General features: G+C 35.2%; 1 protein-coding gene across 2 annotated transcripts in view; it reads left to right on the forward strand.

The window, feature by feature from the left end:
- Positions 1-25,281, forward strand: part of kto (mediator complex subunit kohtalo) — a 212,389-nt gene extending 187,108 nt beyond the window's left edge. The window contains exons 35-40 of one of the 2 annotated variants that reach the window (XM_081769676.1): positions 1,817-1,960; positions 6,136-6,256; positions 8,974-9,115; positions 9,641-9,771; positions 14,895-15,124; positions 16,392-25,281. In XM_081769676.1, coding sequence (XP_081625802.1) covers positions 1,817-1,960; positions 6,136-6,256; positions 8,974-9,115; positions 9,641-9,771; positions 14,895-15,124; positions 16,392-16,694 — 1,071 coding nt within the window. In that variant the 3' untranslated portion in view covers positions 16,695-25,281. Of the gene's footprint in view, positions 1-1,816; positions 1,961-6,135; positions 6,257-8,970; positions 9,116-9,640; positions 9,772-14,894; positions 15,125-16,391 lie in introns of both variants that reach the window. The other variant, XM_081769675.1, reaches the window with a different exon arrangement.
- Positions 25,282-26,385: the final 1,104 nt, after the last annotated feature.

A 26,385-nucleotide genomic window follows, 5' to 3' on the forward strand; every position in this document is an offset into this window, starting at 1 on the left:
CAGCAAAAACTATCTTATGTGTCTACTAGGTTGTAGTATTGTTAATGTATGCACAGACATTTAAAATTGTCAAGAACAATGTTGTGCAGTAAATTTTTATTCCACCGTTGTCATTTTCTGTGCTTCCTTAACAACATATTATACTGTGCTTCCTTAACAACATATTATACATGCCAATTCATATGTGAAGTTTCTTTTGTGTTTGGTGGTCTTTGTATGCAGTATATGAATTTTTTAAAAATAAATTTTAAGTATATATATATATATTTTTTAAACTAGAATTAGCCTTTTCAAGTGCTTGTGTAATTTCGTTACAATGAATTTTCTGTAATTTAACTATTGTCTTGTATGAGCTGAAGAGTAAATAGGGTTTCTTCACACTTTTAGAGGATTTTTTAGTCATACAGCATGGTAGTTGAATATACAAATATCCCAACATCTCTTTAATCTAAATAGTTCCGAAGTATTTTCTGATCTGTATACAGTCGTAAAAGGCAGTAATTAAAAACCTGAAAATTCACTGTAACAAAGTCAAAATCGCAAGGACTAGGGATAGTACAGTGAAACCTATGTTAGTCATCATCGGTTCCACTGCAAAGTGGCCAACTTAGACAGATGGTGAACTTACAGAAAATAAATGATTTTGAGAATAAAATCTATTATCGATCGTAGAAGGCACTTCTAATATAGCTATTAAATGTTCGTATTATCTATATATTTTATAAATAATACGTGGTAAAATTTATTTTCAAAGTATGAAAATATCGTATGAAATAAGTACCTGTCTTAGTTCTTCTTCAATCGCGCACTAGATTCCGTATGTAAATTCAACATGCTAATTATTTCCAAAACGCTACGGGGCATTACTTTTTCTTTTCTTTCTCCACTTATGACGATAGATGAGATAAGGTAAAATGTCAGTGTATTACCTATATGTAAAATGTATTTCCTATACTTAAAACATTCACACTCTCTCGCCCGCTACTTCCAGTAGTGAAACACCAAAAGCAGCCAATTGTGTATCTGGAAAATGGCTGTTGACAAGGAAGTAACAAAGGAAAACATTTTTTTTATCATCTTATGCATCTTTGTTTCTAACACTGTGTACCGGTAACATGTATCCGATCGTCATTTGCTCTAAGTTTCCTGCAAACTCCCCAAGGAAAAAAAAAAATATTCGAAGACGTGGCGAAACAAAAGGACATCTGCATCCGTCTGGACTGAACCACGAAATGATCTTGCAGTAAATAATATGAATGGGAAACAACCAACAATAACATAAAAGCAATAAACAATAGCACCATTTGATATATTGTTTTGAAGAATTACTTACAATGGAAAACTTTTCTTTTTTCTTCCTTGGGTTTTTAACCTCTCGAAATATAACAACAGTTACAAATGTTCAGAAATGTTTTCTAAGAAACGACTATGTTGGTGTCCAACACACAGAAGTGAATTATCATTAGCATCATAAGAGCAGCGTTGCTTGAGTGTGGCCAAATTCCAAGATAGACAGGTGGCCAACTTATAGAATTATAAGTAATCTATGTCTTACGGGAAAATGCAGGTTCCGTTGGAAAGAGACCAAGGTATTATAGGCAGGAGGCCAAGTTAACAGATTTTACTGTATATTGAAAGTATATGACCTTTGTGTAGCGTAATACGTTATGAATGAACAGAAACAATTCATTCTTTTTAACTAGACCGTATAGTCGAAAGTCTACTGTATAACAATGTCTCAGTGTTATCACCTTTCCTGTATATATTATATAATAAGTAGAATATACCTTATAATTGGAAACCATTGTGATTTCAGTTGAAAGAGGAAAGTAAAGCAGATACACCTAATTCCGACCAGTCTCCTCGTGGGTTGAAGCGTGGAGCCAAGGCTGCAAATGCTCGTCGAAAGAAGAAGCCGGTGAACGGTCAGCAAATGATGGGTCCTATGCCTCCAGTCCAGGTAAATTTGATGAACTTGAGATGTTTTTATCTATTTATATTGTGCTAGGTATTACTTTTGAGGTGAAAATTAAACTAAACTGACCAATTTTGTGACAGTTTTGCTTCATTGATTGATTGAACTTCGAACATCCCTTTTCAGCATTAAGGTATATGGGTGGGACCTTCTTTTTAAAGTGAAATCTGAGCTCATTGCATGCTGTATCCCCCTTCCTATACCACCACTGCACTAGAACCTATAGAACCGTAGTTAAAGTTAAAAATAAATTTGATTTTCAATTCACACAAATCCAGATCTCCAAAATAACACTCTAATGGGAGAAGTGGTCGTCTAGTATTTTATTAATAAGCACTTTTAGCACATCTATAAAATAAAATAAAGCTTAGAGCAAAACCAGCGCAGGGAGAGTGAACTGAAATCGCTGCACAACGAATTAACTCAGCAATCGATAATAGAAGTGCCATTAAACATGTCCGAACGTGCATTCAATATGATATTCCAATCTAAGGAATTTGAAGTTTAGCCATACAAAAAGTTAACCATTTAAGAATTTAGTACTCCTTTTGCGCTTTTATAAATAATTATATACTTCACTACCTTATTCAATATAGTAGTTACATATTCACGGTTTACCAGTTGCATTAAAAACTTAAATAATCGCCAATATATATTTTACACAAAATGTTATTGTCTGTTACATATAATCGTTCCAGATCCAGTGGCAACCCAGACCACTTCCTGATTGAATGAGTTGATACTTTAGAAACGAATATTCAAATTGAATTATAAATTCACTGAGTTAGGCCATTCAATACAAAAACAGAGCCCTTAACAGCATACTACATTAACAATTCTCATTTATATAAATAACTCGATATAAATAATAGTGTTAAGAGATGGGAGAGTAGTATAGTAAACTTGAGTTAAGAGGTGGTGCTACCTTATTTATTTAACAGTCCCGTTTCAACATTCTGTTATAATTTTCTCACCTTCATATATCCAGGAGTAGGGCTCAAAACAGTACAATTCGAGGGTGTATTCGAAAGAAGTACTTTCATCAGGAATCAAACTGACTTGCATAGAAAGTGAGGACGTAGACAGAAAAATGGAAAACAAAGAATCGATTTAATGTGGCATGTACAGCAAACCCTCCTTACATTCACAGGGGTCACAGAAAGAATATCTGTTAATTCTTTGGCAACGAATGGACACGCACTTAACTTTATGAAATAATGTTCGATATCAACTGCAGGTCAATTGTTATTAATATGGAATCTTTACCTTTAGTTAATGTTTTAATTTAGGACAGAGGCTGTTCTGCGTATGTGTGATGTGACCAAACAATTACGGCATTGATCGATGTGTCTTGATTCCGAACGATGGCCCGGCAACGTAGTTTCCATTGCAGATGACTCTGTGGAAGAACTATTAGTGGATCTTCTTCCATTCCTCTTCCACACCCTTCCAGAGTCCACTTACAGCTGCCACACTCTTTTTACCTAAAGTCCCTTTAAGCAATGCAAGTCCACAAAAATCCATTAGACTTGCCTCTAAAGACTGCACAGGTATCTAGTTGAAAGGTATGGCCTGTAGTCCAGTAGCTTCCGTCATATCGTAGTAGAATGCGAGGAACGATATTGAGGTTTGTGATAAAGCCTTGTTTTGCTGGATATGGATCATGTTGATCTCATTTTCGTGCATTTCTGGTAGCTCTTGCGTATCAATCTCTGGTAATACTGCAAATTGATTTTGCACTTCTTCACTATGCGAGTCATCAGTTTGTCTCGATGACAGTAGTACGCAACTATCATAAAATCTTTCAAGAAAACCACTTTCCATGCTCAATTCATTTTGTGAAGGTTCGCGTCTTTGTCTGCGTACATGATGGCTCTTAGTTTGCCGCAGTTGGAAAGGTACACCCACCCCTCATCCAATGTAGCCACGTACCTTTGGTTTGCCAGATGCCGCTCGTACAGCTCCCAATTGCGTTACTGTCAGTTGGCATCGATAAGATGTCTTCAGTCGTGAACACCTTATTAACATTCACTCATTGGCGTAAGGTGTGGTTGACAGTTTCTGAAGATTCGTTTAGATGATTCGCCATCTGTTTTGGTCAGAGTATTCTCTTGCATGGCCTGCGTCACGCTAATAGATGTCGCTACCTGCGCTATCGGATGATTAAACTGTGCAAGTAATTTGCCGATTTATAACTATTGTGACAATTTAATTTAATTGCAACTTAAAAGCTGTGTTGTTGCAATTTAATTATGTTTTAAAATTAATATGTTAATCTCTTGCATGGCCATTCTGCAAAGTTTCGCCTGCACGGTGGTGGCTTGTATGTATAGCGTGTTCTTGTCTCTTTTGTTGGAGAACCGAACGCTGAGGCCACGGAATCTTTATACTTGTCGATCACATTCTTGCTCAAGTCCAACTAATCTCACAAACCTTGCTCTCAACGGGTTCCTGATTATTAAAATACCAACCCTTCTACAAAACTAGCCTCCCAAAAGCGACTCAAATTTGGCGGCATTTTTGGTCTAACGAGAAAACACAAACACGTGGAAAATTATACAACGTGCTTCTCCTGAAGCGACTCAGTTCAGACGCGATTTTCGGCCCACCGAAAAATAGATACATTGTTTCACAGTTTACACACTACACTGACAGATGCGACTGACCAAGGTCAGGCGAGTCCATTCTGTGCGCTGGACAGAGGAATCGTGTTTGGTCAAACATACGCGGAACAGCCTTCAGAAGAGTTCCCTCGTGGGTATATATGGTTAGCGGATGTGCCTTTGGCGCAGGAGACCTGGGTTCGATTCCCGGTGAGAGCTCTCCTTCAGATTCCAGATTAACCTATAGATACACGTCTCATATAGCCTTGGTGCTGAACGGGACGCTAAATTTCAAATCAGCCAACCAACTTTAGTGTGCCCTTAAAAAAAGTGTTCATTTTCCACCATCCAATTAGGGAGCAAGGAATAAAATGAAAGTAACTCACTCTATTTATTTATTTATTTATTTATTTATTTATTTATTTATTTATTTTTAAACATTGTATTACGTCTTGTGCTTTTAAAGAAGTGGCGCAGGACCGTAAGGGTAGGGGATCCGTAGCCTCTACCCAAGAATTTTCTAAATGCGTTTTTCCTAAGTTGAGTCTAGCTAAATAGCTTTCTCGCACCCCAAAACAGCAAATTTTTCCCATTTCATGAAAATAGTTGGACCTCTCCGATATTAGTTTTCCCAAGATAATGTTTTCTCATATTTTCGCAGTTATCGCGATGCAAAGAAAGGTTTAAATAATATGAGTCCGGATCTACTCTGCTAGTTTTTGTAAACTTTATTTGCGTTATTTTAATAAAAGAGAGGAAGATGAAGCTTGAGCATCATTTCATCTTTCAGAAACAACGTCTTCAAGTAAATAGGATAGTATCAAACGACGTAGTATATGTTCCGTCTCTTCCGTCCGAACTACGTAAATACTAGTGCAGAGATTTCGAAAGAAAGATGTGTGTGTTCAATTTTATGTTCATCGTCATTTCCATTTAACTCGTTTACATAGCAAACTTTTAATTTTGAGAAATTTGGTCGTAACTTACATAGCGTTGGATAACCGCATTTATCAGCAAGCTGTAATGGAAGTTGTCTTACGTCAGATCTCTGACAAGACTCAGCTTCTTCGTGGCTAAGCGGTTAGCATGCGCGCCTTTGGCGCGGAAGACCCGGGTTCGATTCCCGGCGGGAGCTCATGTGATTCGGATTCCACGTTAATCAGTAGGTCCACGTCTCATATAGCCTCGATGCTGAACGGGACGTAAAACTCAAAACTCAATCAATCAATCAATCCGACAAGACTCGCTGTCAATTAATCTGTATAGTACCGTCAAATGTGATATATAAAGGAAACAATTAATACGTTTAAACTAAATATGAAAATAAAATTGTAAAACTATAAGTTACGTTTCATGTAGAACAATTTCTTTTCTGTGAAAAAGAAAATGGGAAATGAGCAGAAAAATGGTTTTAATCTTAAACATACGTCCTTCCTGTTTTTGCGTTTGAATACTGAGAAATGTGATAAAGATAAGGTTAGTTTTTGTTATTTTCAGTATTTAGTTCTTGTGTTTTAAATATGTTTTGTGAATTCCATGTTGGTTGTTCACTTTCAGCAACAGCCGCAAGTACAGCCTCACATGAATTACCAGAATCAGGGCATGTATCCGTCTCAGCCACAGTGGCCTTACAATCAACAACAGCAACCGGCCTACTACTCTCAACAGTTACCGCCAGGTTAGTTCACGATTTTTATCCAACAATTTTCATTATTTATTATTATTATTATTATTATTATTATTATTGTTGTTGTTGTTGTTGTAGTAGTAGTAGTAGTAGTAGTAGTAGTAGTAGTAGTAGTAGTAGTAGTAGTAGTAGTAGTAGTAGTAGTAGTAGTAGTAGTAGTAGTAGTAGTAGTAGTAGTAGTAGTAGTAGTAGTAGTAGTAGTAGTAGTAGTAGTAGTAGTAGTAGTAGTAGTAGTAGTAGTAGTAGTAGTAGTAGTAGTAGTAGTAGTAGTAGTAGTAGTAGTAGTAGTAGTAGTAGTAGTAGTAGTAGTAGTAGTAGTAGTAGTAGTAGTAGTAGTAGTAGTAGTAGAAGAAGAAGAAACAACAACAACAACAACAATGGACGTCCATACAACTGTTCTTGCTTCATTCGTAGCCGTTTTAGGTCTATCCGTCTTCAACAGCTCCTATGAAGGAGGGTAGCAACTGCGTTGAGGAATATAGTATTCCTTTCAGAATGACGATGGTTGAAACTATCTACGACGACTCTCACACTTCGTTCACCCGACATCAGAACGATCTCTCTACGTTCAGCTTTCGTCAGGACCATCTTCAATTAGTGAACCTGAAACGAAAAATATCTGAAAACTATTTAAAATCTCGAAAACCGTTAGAGCTAGACAAAATCAACCACAGATATGAATTCCTGGATAAATTTTAGTGTTAGATGATGTGTCACACATACTCCTTCCCTTTGAAAATTTTAACTTGAATCCAAGATGGAGGATTTCAGGATGACCGTCAAAAACGCGCTATTATCTGTGACATTTTCTCCCTTGCCTATAACATGTGTGGGAATATTTCATTACTGTATGTTGCGTACTTTTTATTTTATTCGACTGTCCTAAGACTTTTGGCCCACCCTGTATATATATTTCAATCGCTGCCTTCGTCCTAAGTGCTTTTCTTTCAGCTATTCCGTCCATAGCTAATAGCGTGATTCCTCCATATCTCATAATGTGTTCAAACATCCGATCTTTTCTTTTCGGAATATTCTTCACTATATTCCTCGTTTCTTCTATCATTTTCCATTTTACTCTTGTCTTTTTTTTTTTTTTTTTTTTTTTTTAACTCATCCACCCATCTTAATTTTCAACATTATTTTGTAGCACCACATTTCGAAGGTTTCCATTCTTCTAGAATTCATGTATCATATCCATGTAACCTCAGTCTGTCATTATTCCATAATTCAGATGGACATTTAGCTAATTTAAACCATAATAAATACACTTTCAGGCTATAAAGTACTAATTAATCCTAACACAAGCCACTTACACGTCTGCTCATACAAAAGACATGCTCTGATATAAACCACAAGGGCGTAACGATCTAGCCTATTCAGAGAGAGATGCCTGACACATACTGATTACATACGAGGTGGTATCAAAAAGTTTCGAGTATAGTTCTGTAACATGCCAACAGATGGTAGCGCAAGGCTGTATGCATAGGCATAGGAAGTACCAACCTTCGTAAGTCAAGAGACATCGTCCTGTGTATATTGGGCGCTATGCAGGTACTATTCTTACTACGTACGTTACCACGAGTGCGATTTTATCAGGAACAGCAAGTTAGAACAACGAGCACTTAGTCAAGATGCAGATGTACCTCGCCTTTTTCGGTTGTGGAGATAATGGGCTCTTCCACAATGAAAACCGTTGCTTTGTCTCAGAGTCGTATCCGTAAACCCAAGTTTCGTCACCGGTAATGATCCTCGACATGAATTACGAGTCATCTACGGCACGCTGACGGAGTTCTTGGTAGACTTCAACGCGGTGTTCCTTTTGCTCCTGGGTCAGCAGCCTGGCGATGAACTTGACAGCAGCACGGTGCATCTTCAAATCACACGTGCACTACGTATGACACACCGACAATGATAGTAATATTGTAGATTGTTTCCCGACAATCTTCATGCATATAGTTGCCAAATGGTCTCGACATTTTCGGGTGTTGTTCTCGTTGAGGGTCGTTCTAATCTCTCGTCATCTTCCGCTTTTGATGCGCGCGTGCCTCTCAAAACATCTCGAACGACTCATGCAGCATTGCCGAATCATATCAAGAGTCTCTGTGGTGGATTTGCCGTTTCACACAGAATTTCATGTTCACGTGTTGTTCTAACTTGCTGTCCATGATGAAATCGCAGATGTGATAACGCATGTGGCCAGAATAACATCAGCTGTACAGCACCTGATGTACACAGGTCAGTATCTCTTGGCATTCTGCCTTACGAATGTCGGTGCTCCCTGTGCCATTTGTTGGCGTGTTTCAGAACTAACCTCGAAATTTTTTGATACCACCTCGTATATGGAAACGTTTTTCTTTTCTGCTCCCCCTCCCCCATATTAATTACCGAGGAGAATGAAAATTCGAAATGAATTTTTATTTTCTAAATTGAGTTAGTAGAAAGAAAGAAAAGGAAAAAAAAACTAATGTGGCACATCATGGCACTTTTCACGGGCAGCCAGAATGGAATTAAATTGTAAACATATTGTGGAAATGAAGACTGTAGTTGCTTGATCACTATGTCTTAGTTGTCTTAGCTATTCAGTCTTAAGAAAAATAAAATACTCAACTCGAATGTAAATGTATGTGATGTTACTCCTGCACAGTGTGTATCTCTATATTTGTATGATAAATAGAGTATCTATAGTTAAGTCTAATGTCTTCCAGTAGGCGCTCCTCGGTTCGAACGGCCAATGAACCAGTCGAAGCAGGCGTTGTCACAAATGTTGCGAGCTAGAGGCCACCCTCAGGCACCGTTTATGGGAGCACAACAGGCACCGTTCCCAGCAATGCAGAGGCAACAATTTATAAGGTAAGTTTATATTACAATCTTTGCATTGCGCATACATATATCAAGGAAAACAAAGTCAATTTTGATCTTTTTTTTTTAAAAATAAATACAGACGAAGAAAAAGTCTATGTTTATGTATTAAAAACAGAGTCCAGTCATTTATTGCAAGCGTTCTCACGTTTACAATTTAAATTGTAGATGTAACGTATGATACAACACTTAAAATTACAAACAAGCAGCTGTGTGGAAGTAGCTCAAAGAAGTAGCTGTTGAACATCGAAGTGGGCGCAGTATTTGAATGAAGTCACGTGATAGCGTTTTAAGGAGGAAAGCAGAGAGAGTTTAGTAGGTAAAGATAAAACTAACGAGAGACCAAAAGTAATTTAGCGAGAATTAATAATAAAAGAGAAGAATAGATATATTTCTCAGAACAAATTAGTTTCTAAGTTGGTATAATTCGTTAAAATATTTAAAATATTTTTGTGCTGAAGAAAATGTGCTGAAGAATATGTAAATTGTGTGATTGTTTTTCTTCCTTTCTTGCAGGCAGCAATTACGAGCTCAACATGCATCTGGTATGCAGCCTCCACAACAGGGCATGTTCCCTCAGCAGTTACAGCATCCTGTTGGTCAAAATGTCAATCAAGGTGGTCCTATGTATACAAATCTGCAGCAGAGTAAGTACATTAGCTATATATTCATCATCATAAATTCTGTTCCTGAATTCTATCCTTCTGAGTGTGTGTGTAGGCATCTCCAGCCACTCTTCCACTCCATCGTACTTCATTTTGGAGCCTTTTTATCCTGAGTTCTTTTCATTCTACATCCTCTTGTACCTATCCAACCACATGTTTCATGGTTTTTTCTGTGGCCATTTTCCTGTCGTAAAAAGTTCTTCGATAAGCCTTCTTCTATCTTTTCCTATATGTAGGTACAGCGTAGCATAATTCTGTACTCTTTCTTCCAACCTTTCCTGGTTGAGTATTTTCAATGATTTAATATTTAATTGATCTTTTCTTGTCCTTCCGAGAATGGTTCTTACTAATCTCATCTTAGCATAATTGTAATGAAGTACTTGTTTTCCCACATTAAAATGTTCCGTGTTTCAGTCAGATCTTCCCTGCTGTGGTCTTATAATTACTAGTTTCTTCATTCACTGGGTTATCTACCGTCACTTCTGGACCCTGGTACTCTAAGGACTGTGCTATTTTCAAAGGTTTTCTTTGTCGTATTGTTATGTTTCTTGAAATGACCAGAGCTTTATTTTTCTTTTGGCTTATCTGGAGGCCATATTCTTTTTTGTACATTTGTCCTAGGTATCAGTTTCCTTTGTTCTTGTTTGATTTCTTCTTGAATCATTATATCATCTCTTAATATAAGATGTTTCTATTCCTTTCTCCAAACTATACCTTCCGGAATGACGGTGAATAGTCTAGAAAACACGATACTTCATTACTTCAGAACACAGATCCATCAGATGGTTTTTCCTCCATTCCAATATGTACAGCTTCCTTACATATGCGTTCACTAGTTAGGTTATCATTTGCTTCCTTTTGGTCTATGAATTCTGACTGTACCGTAACATTGCCAGCTTTTCTTGATTAGCTCTCTTAATGTAAATATAAAATCTATTGTTAATCTTCTGTTCTTAAAACTGTGTTGCTCTTCTCACATACTTTGTTTAGTTTAGTTGGATTATGTGTGTATGATCTTCTGTACGCTGATATGTACTGACACTCCACAGTTTCTCGTGTTCGAAATAACACGTGTTGCAATGTAGCTTTTTGTGGTTTTGAACATCACTAGCTCTAAACTATGCACTTTTGCCCACAGGTTCATATGAACGTTTTTCTTATTTTTGATGTGAGGAACCACCTCTTACAGTTTGTCTGTATAGTTCGTTAACATCCATTTTTATATATAGATATTGCCTTTCCCTTTAAATAATTCATATCTTGTAAAACAAAAGCTTTCCTGCAACTAGTTTACCTCTAGTTTCTATTCCTTTTTACTTCGCGTATGACACCATGAAAAAGGTTACCATACGCGCAGGAGTGAATGTAAAAAAAAGAATACAAATGGCTAAAGACAATTATTTTCCATCATATTTCAAACTTTATGTTGTCTAAAATGATTCGAGAGATGGTAAAGATTGGAGTAAAAAAGCTAGTCAAATGATACACATACATTAAACTTTATCTACTGTAATGGACATTATAGTAGCAACGTTATCTTCATCAGACATTAACTGACGGTATCTAACTAACTAACGTTATCTTCATCAGTTAGTTAGTGTCTGATGAAGATGACGTTAAATTGTCGAAACTGTAACACCTTATTTCAGTTTTAATAAATAAATATGTATATACTCTGGTCAGAAAAGTGTTAGTTATTCCTGTAGTAAGTTCCAGAGTAGTGATGGATGGAGCTACTAGTTAATAAAATATGAGTATAAACTTGTTTAATTAAAAATGAATATTCTTGTTTATTAATTTTATTTATATTAAACCTACTAATATATAATTGATAGGGCTGAGTTAAAGGAAAAGTAATAATTTGACAACTATATGAAAAATCATCTAAAGATTGAAGGAATAAATCCGAAGTGACTTTTTGGGCAAACATTAAAAATTCGGTTGGCTCCTAGTTATCTCAGGGTCGGTACTCAAATCATTAGAGAGATATCAGAACGATAACTCTCATTCAGTGGTACTGCAGAGTACTTGGTTCGATCACAGGTCAGAAGTCATAATTCATTGAGGTTTTTTTTCCATATACCAGGTATATATAAGGCCGTATAATCACTAGCATTAAAGTAAAGATTTCCTTTTATTTTCAATAAATCTCGAGAATATATAAACAAGTATTTTAATTTGTATAAAGTATAAGTACACAACACTAGTAATTGCAGAACAGTGTTGAACAAACAAAACAATTTTAATTACTGGGCTCAGCAATCACAGTTTTCTTTTGATTTAAGTTTGTAGCACACCTGCTAACAGTAAGTGGAAATGTAACATTTTAAAATGTGTACATTAAAGCATCCCCAATCAAAACATCCAGAACAATGAATTGCCTCCACAAATAGTTGCCAATGGTTAGTCGTAGTTTGAGGAATAAAGCATCAGAACTGGTACCTTTATTCTGAGAGTATCTATTTGAAAAGCCAGAAATTGAACTGCAAGTCCCACGGTAGGTTAATTGATTGCTTTACTTATTTATGTATTTCAGAATATTTACTTTGCGGTACACTTTCAGACTAACTGCAGTCTTTAGAGGCACAGCTTGGCGTAGAAAGTAAACGAAAGTTAGTAGAATAAAATAAACAAATAAATAGACCTTATGGAATAAATTAGCTGACCCATAGTTGGAAAATTTTAGATTAAGGATAAGATTAGAAAAAATAAAGTAACTTTTATCACTGAATTGGTATATGGGATGATGCAGAAAGATATATGCATTAAGATTTGTTATATTTTAGAAAGGCATAAACAAACATTTCAATTAAAAAATCGTATATTTGTTGCTAATGATTTATTACTACAATTACAAGTTTTCGTAAATGTAAATTAAACGATAATTATGATGCATAAAGAGTGAAAAAATGCATCAGGATTTCAACCCAGGTCTCCAGCTTACCATGCCGATGTGTTAACCACTACACTACCCAGTCCCCCCCTAAACAACCGCACCTTTGGTTTATTATTGGAAAATACGAGGCGCATATATAAAAAAATGGCCGATATTTAAAAAAAAAGAAAAAGAAAAAGAAAAGAAAATGATAGGAGAAGAAATTTATTGTGATTGATTTACATGTACATAGCTTAGCTATTTTTCGAGATAGTTTCACGAACCTCCATACATCTCTGGTAGCGTGACACAAGCGTCCGTATATCCTCTGTGTAAAAATCTGTCTCTTAGAGTGCAGCCATCCAGAACTGATGTCTTGAGCACTTCACTGTCCTTGAAAAGCTTTAATGCAAGCCACTTTTTCAGGTGAAAAAAGAAAGTAATTGCTAGGGGGTAAGGACTGGGCTGTAAAAGGAATGATTAAATAATTCCGATCGAAATCTTTGAATTGTCTCAACGGTATGAGTAGCTGTGTGAAAGCAGGCATTGTCATGGAACAGAAGAATTCCAGAACGTAGCAGTCCTCTCCCTCTATTTTGGATAGCACGTCACAAATTATTCAGTGTTTTGCAGTACACATCTGCTGTAATTGTTCGTCCTGGTTTTCCCAGAATTCCATAACAATCTCACCGTTTTGGTCCCAAGACACAGTTGCATGATTTTGTGAATGATAGTGTTTGTTTGAATTTCTCCGTTTTAGGGGAACCGGCGTACCACCATTGCATTGACTGCTGCTTCGACTCCAGGTTTCATCCTCCTCACTATGCGGGGAAAGAGGCCATCCCCATCCTCCCTCTAGTGGGCCAAAAATATCACATGCAGCTGTCATTCGTTGTCCATTGTAATCCTCTGTCAGCGCTTTTGGTACCCACCTCACATACAGTTTGTGATATCCCAGCTTGTCAGTCACAATTCGATGCACTGTTTTTGCAGACACTTCTGGAAACTCTTTGGTGTGTTCAATTATTGTGAACTGACGATTCGATAGCACTTTCTCGTTAATGCGTTCCACCAGATCGTCCGTCTGAACACTAGGCCTTCCGGTACGCTCATTGTCATGAACATTTGAACGCCCTTCCCGAAACTTTCTACACCATTGCCTAACGTTCTCTTCATTCATTATTGTCGGTCCGTAAATGACACACAATTTCCGCTGGGTGTTAGCTGTACTCTGCCCTTTGGCGTTCACAAATCCTATGACAAATCTCACTTCACATTTGGCGGGATTTTACATTGCGGCAGCCATTTCAAATTACTACCACTCGCACGTTCACAACCCTTCGGACGATTCTATCTCTGTTGAAAACAGAATATTTAGGCATTCTCCTTCATCAGTGTTTTCAATCCTGCGTACAAAAATTATCCGGTCGTTTTTCAGACGTGCCTCGTACAAGGCTTGACAACGGCACATTTTTATCTTATGAATGAAAAGGAAAGGGGAGAAACAGCAAAAATGTAAAGAGGATTGTTAATTATAAACTAACAATCTGATTTACTTATCATGGAGCTTAGGACCTGCTCATTACGTACTCAAATATACCAGATCCTTAATACATTTCTAGCTAAAAGGTTTGGAAGAAGTTAAGTACTTTGCCCACTCAAAATTTAGGAACAATTGCAAATAAACCTAAAGGAGAAAACATCGTAGCTACTGATTTTATCATCCAACTGGTCTGAGGATAAATGCTTTGTAATGTGTGAAAACAAGTATTTCAGGCTTCCTTCCATAATGTGGTTGTGCAGTGCTGTTACCCCAAGATTTTTTCTGACCCATAAGCAATTGAACGGTATATCCCACTCCTCTGCAGAAATTTTTATGCATTATATAAACGATATTGCCATCTTTTTTTTTTTTTTTTTTTTAAATTAACATGACAAACCTTGTGTAACTTGCTATCTAAAATTTCAAGAATCATGCATTGTTACCTTTCTTGAAACTGCTTATTTCTCACAGAGTTGTAATTGTGGGATACCTTCTTCCACCGGACCCATCAATAGAGTCCATACATCTTCCAAAATTTTTATTTTTCAAAGGAAAATTTCATCATCTCCTAGATAGTCCTCCATTCGTATTCAGTCCTATCTAGAAATAATTTATGACACACATAAACAGATGAATTGTGTACTAGTGTAAAGGTGGTATACTAAAAGAATGTGATTTTGTTTCCAGATATGAACCAAAACTATGGTGCATATGGAGCGCAGCCACCTATGGTACAGCAGCAGCAAATGATGGGACAACAACAGGGACAGCCTATTATGTCTCATAATTTCAACCAGCAAGGCTATGTACAACAGGGTATAATGCCCATGCAACGGCAACAGGATCCAGCATATATGGCGCAAGCACCTATGCAACAACGAGCGATGTCGCAGCCAACGCGACCACCATATCTTCAGGTATTACGATTTCTCCTATTTAAATAAAACCGATACAGTGATACAATATAACCTCTTCATTGACGGCCTGTCTTAACTTGGCATATGTTTAATTACAAAGTAAAATTACGAGGGTGGATAAATAAGTAACACACAATGTATGTTTTAAAAAAAAAGTAATAGGTAATACAGTAAGAAAATATACAAAGTAAGACTAATATTAAACCTACTTTTCAACATAGCCACCAGATCTCTCAACACATTTCTCCCATTAGCGCACAACCGATATCGATTTGGTGGGGACTCGGTATATTTTCTTTCCATGGATGTCCCCTTTGTTAAAGACACGTAATGGCATACCCAGGACTCGTCTCCTATAACTATCAACGTACCATGTCAAGTGGCCCAGGCATGTCATCATTGAGTTGGCCATTGTGGACATCTGTGAGGCACTTCTACGCCCACCAAGCACTCACTTTACAAAATTTCAGTTCCTCTTGTATCACGTCATACGCTGTACTGTACGAAATGTTGAACATGTTCGACAAAGTTGGAAGATGGATTCACCAGCTATTACGAATTGCCTGACATTCTTTCCGCTTAATACTGTTACTGGACACCCGGCCGTGGCAAACCCACAAGGTTTATATGATCCTTTTCAAAGAATTGGCACAAACTGGAGTGTTGCTACTGCCCATACAATCTTTCTTATACAGGCACACCATTTTCGCATGAATTTAACTTGGATTGAGTCTTTTTGCCCGAAAGAAATGAATTATACCTCACTGCTCTTCACAAGCAGATGACTGTAACGTACGCCATCTTGCCATCTTTACTCATTAGTTCACACTCTGCGGATAGAGGCATTTCTTGCGAACAACTCCGAACTACAATGTGAACTGTAAAGTACTTTTGGAAGGAAGGGGGGGCACAGTTTCCCAGTAGTAGAGTGCTTACTTCTGGTGCGTGGGGTCGCTGGTTCGATTCCCGGCCAGGCATCTTTATGGTGGACAACATCGTGTCCGTGGGTTTTCTCGGGGTACTCCCATTTCCTCCCACTTTCTCATTCCAACAATTTTTTAATCATCTCCCTTCGCCTAAAGGTCCTAATCGTGAGACGTTAAACTGAAAGATTTCATTTCATTTAATTTAAAAGTACTTCTCTTTCAATTTTTACGTCCCAGATCTGTATAATATCTTTGCATGATACTTATTGACCCACCCTCGTGTATTTAACGTTTCGAGTGGGGTTCTCGTTCTTACGTTATAATAATGCTTTAATTTTCAGGCACCGAATGTTACAATGAGTACTCTTGGTCCCATGAACCAACAACAGTCACCGTATGGAAGACCAATGCAACAACAAATGCAGACTCAGCAGCAGTTCCAGCAGGTGAGGATGCGACAACAGATGATGGTAATGCAACAACAGCAGCAACAGCAACAACAACAACAGCCGAGTCAGCAGCCACCACCCACATTGGTTGCACAGTTACAAAGAAGTTTACCACCGGGAGGACAAGGACAAATGTCGCATCAACAAATGGCGCAACAACACAATCCGTATCATCAACAACCACCGCCGTATTAATGAACAAATTGAAAACAAGAGATTATCAATGTCGGGCCAATAGATGGCCAACGGAAAATCAACGTTGGGCCAATGTTCGTCCTTCGAGAGATGTTTTTATAGCGTTTCCTTATGCTTCATGGTCATCAGTAACTATATATGTATAGAATAGATATTTATATGTCATGTTTGTGTGCTTTTCAGCAATTTAAAGCAGGTCAGAGTGGAACAAAAGCTTAAAGTGTTTTAAGAAAATCTGTGAAAGTGTAAAAATATTACAAAAATTGTATATACATATTTATCAGGTACATTCTTTTGTGAATATGGAGCTTAGTAATTGATTTGAGTACAATGTATGGCTTTCCCGTTGGAAGGTGGAATTAAAACGAATCGTCAACGTTAATTATACCGCCCCGAAATTGTCCATTCAATACTCGACTAGACATTGTTAAAAAAATATATTAATAAATAAAAAATAAAAGTGTAACCAGTGGTGTTAAGTTATATCATCACGCGATATTCATAGTGTAGTGGAAGCAACTAAAATTATTCCATATTTTTTTGGTGTTATTCTGTATAAATAGGTGTTTATACTTTCGTTGGTCTTTTGCTGCTGAATCCTTGAATGCAATGCCGTGGACACACATTGCGGCTGTCCAGGTTTGTACGTTAAGTGAGCAGTGAAGTATGCAATGAAGTATCATTTTTGCGTTGCTTTTTCTACATAATTGAACGAGTTCAGTTATAATTAAGGTAAGAGATAACACATGGCTGAAGAAGTTAATGAAACTACAATTCTATTATTGGTAATTGTAACATCGTGAAAAAGGACAAAATGCGTCATACTTCTCTTCTGAATCAAGATATCTGCTGTATAATGACATGGAATTGAAATGGATTATTTTTTCAATTCTTTTTTAATTAATTTTATTTTCTTGATTAAAAGTTGTAAGAATTCATCTTGTGAATAATTACCTTGTATGAAAAATTCTCACTAATGTTAATTTTAATAAAACTTTTTTTTCGGACTTGTGTACACATAATCATGTTAGTAAGGTATCAGACATGGTCATTTTCAAAAGAAATCTAACCAGTGAATTCTTCAGAGTAGTCCAAAAGAAAAAAAGAATTCAAAATCGTGATTCGATTCCCTTAGAACACTGAAATGGTTTTTCAGTTTTTTTCTTAAGGATATGTAAATTTATATTAATAATTCATGGATAATATATATGCATATTTGGGATCTCGTGGGGAGCAAAAAAGTACAGTACCGATCAAAAGTTTAAGACTACCTCGGATTTAGATGACACTAGTGTGGAATCTCGTAAGTTTTGTATCACCAGTTGTCGCTCATTGGATTGGCAATAACGAGCACTGCGCTTCCGTTGAGTGGCAATATGAACACACAAGGGTATATACAGGATGTTGTAAACACTTTTCAAAATATAGCTACTTCTGGCGTTTGAAACGTTAACAATCAACAAGCTAGAAAGAACTACAGAACTTTACAACTTATCCTTTCAAATTTGTCACTGCATTGTCTCCCTACGCGTATATTTTTCAAACAAAACCAAAGTACTGTCTCATCTTTCAGTCCTTTGTTTGTATAAAATACTTCTTTGATGTCCATTTCAAGATATATAATTAGGCAACCTGCAGTATCTCTTAGACTGCAATCCAACTGTCCGCAAATTTTATACTTTTATACTTTCGAAGTGATACACGGCTTCGAAGTTAGTGCGCCAAGTAGAAGATCCACGGTAGAGGTTCACTCAAATCCGAGATGGTCTTAAACTTTTGACCGGTACTGTATGCTTACATCCCTAATAGCCACAAATATCTTTTTAAAAACAGAATGTAAAAAAATCTATTTTGCATTCTAGCCGCCTCGGTCTTGTGATTTTTATTGGTATACCTGTTGGTTCCTTCTGTTAAAGAGGGCCAAGATGGCTCAATGTAGAGCTTTCAACTCTGGTGAGCGGGGTCCCTGGTTCGATCTAGCTTGCGCCAAGTGGACTTGTGGTGGATAAATTCAACAACTACTACTAACTACTACACTACTACTACTACTACTACTAATAATAATAATAATAATAACGGAAATTGGATAAAATTCCGAAACTAATGAATTAACGATTTATTTTTTAATTCATTAACGATTATGTCATTAAAACTTAACTCCTTTCAGTTTTAATTAAATTAAAAAATAACAAAATGTATAACTAATCAATTTAATAGTTATTTTTTAGCGAATTAATTACATGCCAGTAACAGGACAGCACTTTACATGTGAAAATTAGAAGCATCCAAAACTTATACAAATAGTACAGCGAGTTGGACACAAGACCGAGGAAGCTAGAAGTAAATAATAATTACACAGCATTATAGTTGAAGTTCTCGACCGTAAAGCTCTCAAAAATTCGTTGCCAGATTGATCCTTGGTGAATATTCACATTGAATTTATCCACTGGTCATTCTATTGGTCTATTGTTTGTAATCAAGATTTTATATATTAACTAACAAAAAATACCTTACTGACAGAATGCTGTTAATTTTTCTTTTTGAAATGTTTATTTTAAAAAAATAGTTGCTCTGGAAATAAAATTATCGTAAATAAAATAATAATATTTCTGGCGATAAGTCAACAAAAATAAAGTGACCTTTTATCTATGCCTGTAATCATAGTTGTTACAAATGTCGCATGTGCAATTTATTGGTTTGCCTGTTTTCGACGAGAAGTATGAACTTTGATTGTTCGGTTTCCTCATAATATATGTTGTGCATTAAAATAATAGCATAATTTGATAGAAAGTGTTAAATGTAATTTATATTCTAAATGTGACAAAATTACAATGTAACGGTTAATTAGTCCCTGGTGGAGAAGAATCCCAGTAATTTATTAAAAGCTGTTCAAATTCTGCTTCCATACATGTATAAGAAATATATCTATATCTATATATATATATATATATATATATATATATATCTATATCTATCTATATATATATATATATATATATATATATATATATATATATATATATATATATATCAGGTAATTGGCGATAGGTTGTGTTAATATCAACAACATTAATATTTGCTGGGGTATGCCAAAGTAGTGTCCAAAAAAGAAAATGAATTCTTATGGTATATCCAATTTCATATCAAAGTATATATATATTCAAGTTAAATATAAATATATTTAAAGATTCTAAAGTAATGTGTTCCTTTATGTATAGAAATTATGCAACAATACGTGTTTAAGTGACATCATTGTAGATTTAAGTAATATGCAGTACATTCCTTGCACGTATAAAATATGCAACCGAATGTTCCTTCCGTGGGTAACTTGTGAATATGTAAATGTGCTATTTCAAAATCTCTATAAATTGGGTTACATTCCATTTTCAGATTATTTCCTAATACTGTTAAAACAGATGAATTTATGTTGTTTGAAATTAATCTTCCAGTTTGATATGGTAAAAGAATAATTCCAGAATAGAACTGTTAAGCATTATTCATGTACTAGACGTGTTTTAACACTTACGTTGATACAAATTTCTGCCTTTTCTCGTAAACTAAATTACTATTAATAGTAACGGACATATTTAATTATTATTAGTTTTCAATAACAAGAACCTTATCTCCGCCAGTGAAGAAAATGTTATCTTCCGCACTGTAGTTCTAATGTTTTCCACTATTCTTATCACTGTTTCCTCAAACGTTTCGTCGGATTTCTTTAAATTATCCTCAATAGCTGTTAAGAGATGTAAATTATTTGTTGCCATGATTAAATCCCAAAGCGTTCAAAAAAAAAAAAAAAAAAAAAAAAATGACAAGGCAAAAGTTTATGGGGTTTAGGTCAGGCGACAGTACCCACCGTCTCTTCCTCTTAATTTGGCGTCCGGGAGATTTTGTCATGCAAAGTTGCTGACTTTTAATTAACAGTTTCGTTCAGAAGATAAAGTCCATAATAAGAATTTTGCTGCCTTTCACATTATTAGTGAATTGTTTAAGTGTGAATGCAAGTAAGAAAAAGAACAATGTCACAAACCAAAAAGATTATTTATAGTTATTTATCAGTGAAGTCGAGCACTAGTACGTGCTGTGTTTTTTAGTACGAGGGAAATTGCCGAATATTTTGTAATAATCAGACCTAAAGTATCATCCACACTATACGTTGTTTGTTTAACTTATTTTGTCTTGTATAACAGGCATGTCAATACCAATGTTGTAGGCTTTTATCATTACTTAAATGGGTGAGTATTGGGATTCTGCAGTGCAGTATTGGTATTGCAACGGTTTCCCAGCAATTGGAGAACTACTTTAATGAAAGAAGTAGCGATCTCCAGTTATTAAAGCAATGAGACTAGCAATATGCTGACCATATATCCTGCAATTTAAAATCCCGACTGGTTGGCTTAACAGCGAAGTCCATTTAATTAATTTTGCCCTACACATCGTAGTAATCTTAATGTTTCATCCTTTTAAAATTACGCGCTTTTTCAAGACATGGTAAATTTTTACTTAAGAAGCTGGTATTCGGCCCTAAATTATCTCGATTCATGGTTTGTACAGCAACATATCACGTGATGTTTTGAGTAAAACAGGACGGAAAAGTACCTACGAATTAATTAAATACGTGTAAATATTAGTTAAATGACAAGTGGCCATGAATCAGTATATGATTTAAGAATTTTATAAAGGTTATAGCTGTATAATGTATTTTATTATTATAATTCTGACCGTAATATGTTTTCACAAATTAAACCCTTAAAATAAAATGAATTGAAAGTTTGTTCGTGTTCCCTTAAACGACATGGAGAACTGAAGCAGTTGATACCGTTGATTAGTTGTAGTGAATTCTTATTCCATAATTAAGTATTAGAAACAAATTTCATCCAATTGTAGAAGTACAGTTTGATATTTCAATAAGATTTGTTTTAATTTTATTAGTAACAAACGTGTTCGTTTACACTTACAGTATTTGATTTGCAAAAGTCAACGTTCTGCTTGCATTCATATTTGGATAATTTACATGAAGTCAAAAGATGTAAAAACTAGTATTAAAAAAAAAAAAAAAAAAAGTATTTAAATAATTGTACCACTTGAAACTAAGATGAGAAATTCCAGAGTATTAATCTTTTCCATTAATTTAGTGTGATATATATATTTAAAAAAAAAAAAAAAAAAAAACACACACACACACAAAGCAAATCTGGTATCTTATTGATTTGATGTTTTATTCCAAAACTTTAAAGGCAGGAATAAATGATACAGATATAACTTCAAAACTGAATGCTTTATGTTAGCGTCAAATTTATGTTTTGTTTGGATGTATGGAACAGCTTTGTATGTAAGGTATATCAGTTTTCTTCATTGCACTTTTTTTTAAAAAAAATCAATAAGAAAAAAAAGTATTTTTTGATTTACATATGAATACAAATGCATTTATAACGTTCACTTGATCTTAAAGGTTAAATGAATTTATTTTGTATTTAAAAAACACATGTTCCGTTCGTTTCAACATGGCGTCGAATTAAAATAACATCAGAAATTATAATCTTATAAAAATTACATTGAATAAGCAAAAAATGATACGAGCATCCATCCTAGAGTTATATTTCAGTACTATGCCTCAGTAATTAATATTGTACAGCTAAGAGATTCATTAAGATAATGATGTAAGTTTTCTTCGGTTAAGGAGTTTCACTTTAGTACAGGAATTATGATACGAGAGAGCAAGATTTTACTGAGTTTGCTTTATCTCGGTGTGGCATCCAAATATTTCTGTTTTGCCGTTTCATTTACTCCTTGAAGATTATTTCTTGATGTCTCTGCTGCTTTAGAAGGACGAAAAAGTAGTGTGAATTATCTTTAACAGACCCCTATGACTCATTTTACTTTCGTTATACTCAGGTGTCAGTTTAATTCAGGTGAAATTACTCTATTTAGGACTTCTCGTGACTATTAAAAAAAAAACCGTTAAAAAGATGGATTTCTTCTGAATACGAAATTTCTTATGCTAAGGTTTCACTGTATAATCATACGCACAATTTCTAGGATGAAAACAAAAATCAAAATAAAATATAAAACTTTTGAAACTCTTCTAAATGTATCGTAATTCTTTGCATAATTTTAGTAATAATTAGGAAGTTCTGCTTCTCAATTATTCGCTCTTTAACGAGTATGACTTTTCAAAATTACTTTGTTAGTTTCCCTTTGATTAATTTGTGAATTTTCGTCATTAACAAAAATCTGCAATAACTTACTTATATATTTCTGAAATAATCTTGCTAAAAAATTAATCCGTAAAGTTTTCGCCGTTAAGTTTGATTACTTATAAATTGACGTTGATAGAAAACACTTCCTTCGCGTGGTTATGAGATCTGTTCGATTCCCATTGGGAGCTTACGTAATTCGAATTTACGTTAAGATATAGATCCACGACCCATATAGCATGGGTGCTGAAAGAATCGTTGAACTATAAACCAACCAAATAGTTAACATGGTATATTTGTTTCTGTGTAATTAATCGCCTTAATTTTCATGAGATTGTTATATACGAGGAGCGTCCAGTAATTTATTTGCCTAGACTGGAAGAAATGCAGATAAGCTCACTGGTCTTTATTGTTTTTCAATGTAGTTCCCAAAGAGGTTATGCACCGTCGTCACTTTGCAAGCAGCGAAGAAATCCCAGAGGAAAAAATAATCTTTGTCATGGCCAAATGACTGGGAAACAGCCTGTTGGACCTCGTTGTCCGACGAGAAACGGTATCCCCGCAACTGTTTCTTCAGGTCACGGAAAAGGAAATAGTCACTAGGGGCCATGTTCGAACTGTAGGGAGGATGATTCAACACTTGAAAACCACAGTCAGCAATGGCAGCCTGAACCTTCTGGGCCGTCCCACAGACATTCGCTACATGCCGTAACACATTTTGCTCACGGCCACTGCATTACGCCGACTGACCTCAAATTGCGCAACGGGGTTCTCCACATTGTTCTTGGCGTGCGTGTCAAGTGTCATTATGCTCCGTTCCTGTCTAGGTAGATAATTTATTGGACACTCCTCGTAGTTCAAACTTGTCCTTTGGAATTCCAATTATTTTTTTTTTAACCAGTTATGATCGATAATTGTCAATTAATTATTCTTCAGTTAATACTTCTATCGGTAACTTACAACTCTTGTAATAATAAATTCTATGCGATATTGAAGTCTTTATGGATGCTGACTTGAAAGGAACGGAAAAATGAATTGATCTAGATAGCAGATGTTCAAAGTTGCTACATTTACTTTTTGGTTCAACGGTCTAATTACTCTAGAAAATTGTACAAATGATCTGTCAATTCCTGAATGTGAATTTGTATTATATTGTATTAATATATAGTACAGTATATTTGGATTAACTAATTTCGCTTCGAAATATAATAGGGGAAGAAATTATTGCCCAAAGTTCTGTTGAGAGAGATTCTTTGGTCAAATCCGAAAATCAGTGTAACCTTATGTTTGAATTATGATCTTTAAGTATTTCTTTCTTTCTGTAATTTTATGTAATTTATTAAAAAAAAAAAAAAAAAAAAAAAAAAAAAAAAAAAAAAAAAAAAAACACTGAACAGAAATGAACGGGTTAAAATTTTAAGATTACTCTTCTATCGTACACACTTCATTTGATTATATTTTGTGTACGCTTGTCAAGTATTTATAGTATTATTTAAAAAAAAAAAACAGTTAAAATAACTTTGTATTTACATGTCAAGATCCTTAGTTTACTGTATACAGGGTTGCCGCTGTGGTTCAGTGGTAGAGCATTCCTCTATTGAGTGAGGTCGCTAGTTCGATCTCAGCTCGCGACAAGTGAGCTTCGTGGTGGATAAGCACCCATGCGTAGGTTCTCCTGTTTCCTCCTATTTTCTTTATTCCACCATTTCATTTATTCTCATCATCACCATCTCCTTCAGCCTACACGCCATAACCGTGGAACGTGAAACAAAGATTTCACTTCGTTTAATAAGTCAGCAACGTTACAATACCTTCTTTGGTCGAGCACCATATAAGCGTTAGTACATATTGTCTTGCGTTTGATTTAAGATGAGAATACATTAAATTGTATTTGTCACAATGCCCCTTAGTCTATATTGCACAATTTTTACAGTAACTCTACTACTCTCTGTATCCCTTTACTGCTCTTTCGTTATTTCACGCATTCACATATTGAGGATCACCGGTTGATGCGAGGCGAATTGCAGGATAATGTTATTTGCAAACTAAAAATAAAAAGCCACTTTTTTGAAAATTGTCGTTGTGATAATTATCAATATTAAATGTGATGGAAACTATAATTTATTACATTTTACACTTCAAACTTAATTTTTTTTCGGTGCTCTCTTCTTTTCTATTTTATTCGAACCAAAGAATCTTTTCTACAAAATATGACGGCAGTTTTCTTCCTATGTGGTGTATAACTGGAACTAGAATTGTCATCAAATGGTAACGTCACGACAAAAAGCGTTTTCCTTGCTCCAGATTTTCCTGTATTAATGCTATTGCAAAGAAAACGGTATTCTTTAATTTACGAAACGGCTAATAAATTTAAAGAAAAGAAAAAACATATTTATAATCACTTATACGAGAAGGAAGACACTTTTTGATCTACGTATACAGGGCAACGTATCTTTGGCCTTTATTGGCCATATATATATATCTCAGGTTTTCATTTCTTAGAGAAGTAGTTTATGTGGCGTTCAATTGAAATTATAATCTATATTATGTCTTTATTTTATTTATACGTCTACGAAGATAGTGGTTTTCGTGAGGCAGTATGCATGTGTGATAATCATGTGTTATATTACATATGAATGTAGTCTCACTTTAAGTGCGTGTGAAAGTGTTTGTTTACAGGTGAGAACAATAGTGCAAAATATGATCCCCATTTCTTATCACTTATTGTATATATTTTTAAATATAAATGTTTTATTCTGAATTTTAACAAATTGTTTTATTTGTATTTTATTCTATTTCAAAAATTACACCTTTAGCAGAATTTTGAGGTTGAGTGTTGTGTAAAATAAACACAAGGAAAAAGGAAATTTCCTATGACAATTGAGCAAGAAAATAGGGTACACAAAACTGAATGGACTTGAATAAAATGTTTTTAAAAACAAGTAACAGTGTCACGTGTACGCTACATAAAGGAGTCTGGTTTGTATTGCGTCATATTTTCTCAATATTGAAACCGGATTTGGTTTCAGTAGAGATTAGAGTGGAGATGGAATATATTCTTAGAACGCTTATTCGATTTAAGAAAACCGCTTCTCGCTATCTATTACCGCATAGTAATCAATGTGAAAACCGGAAACGGTTATTTCTACCACTTCCAGCTTAAAAATCGCCTCCATCAGCGAATTCGATTCCTAAATTTTCGTCCCTCTACAATCCTCACTAAACTTGGTGGTGGCTCATGTGGTACTTGCTGATTACTCCGAACATCATACGCTAACGGAATATCCTTCTTCATTTGCCGTTATCTTAAGATTTTTTGTCTTCCGGATGAACCGGGCAAATTCCTTTAAAATTGTCATAGTTTACGCACTATTTATTTACATTCATACAACTTGAATAAATCCCTTGTTTGGTTGGTTTAGAATGAATCCTCATGAATTTTACAATCATATCTCTTTATTAAGTGTACAATTTTGCTTCTGCCGTTTTCC

Source organism: Thermobia domestica, chromosome 8 (assembly GCF_964235325.1).
Source record: "Thermobia domestica chromosome 8, izTheDome1.hap1.1, whole genome shotgun sequence".
NCBI classification, from domain to species: Eukaryota; Metazoa; Arthropoda; class Insecta; order Zygentoma; family Lepismatidae; genus Thermobia; species Thermobia domestica.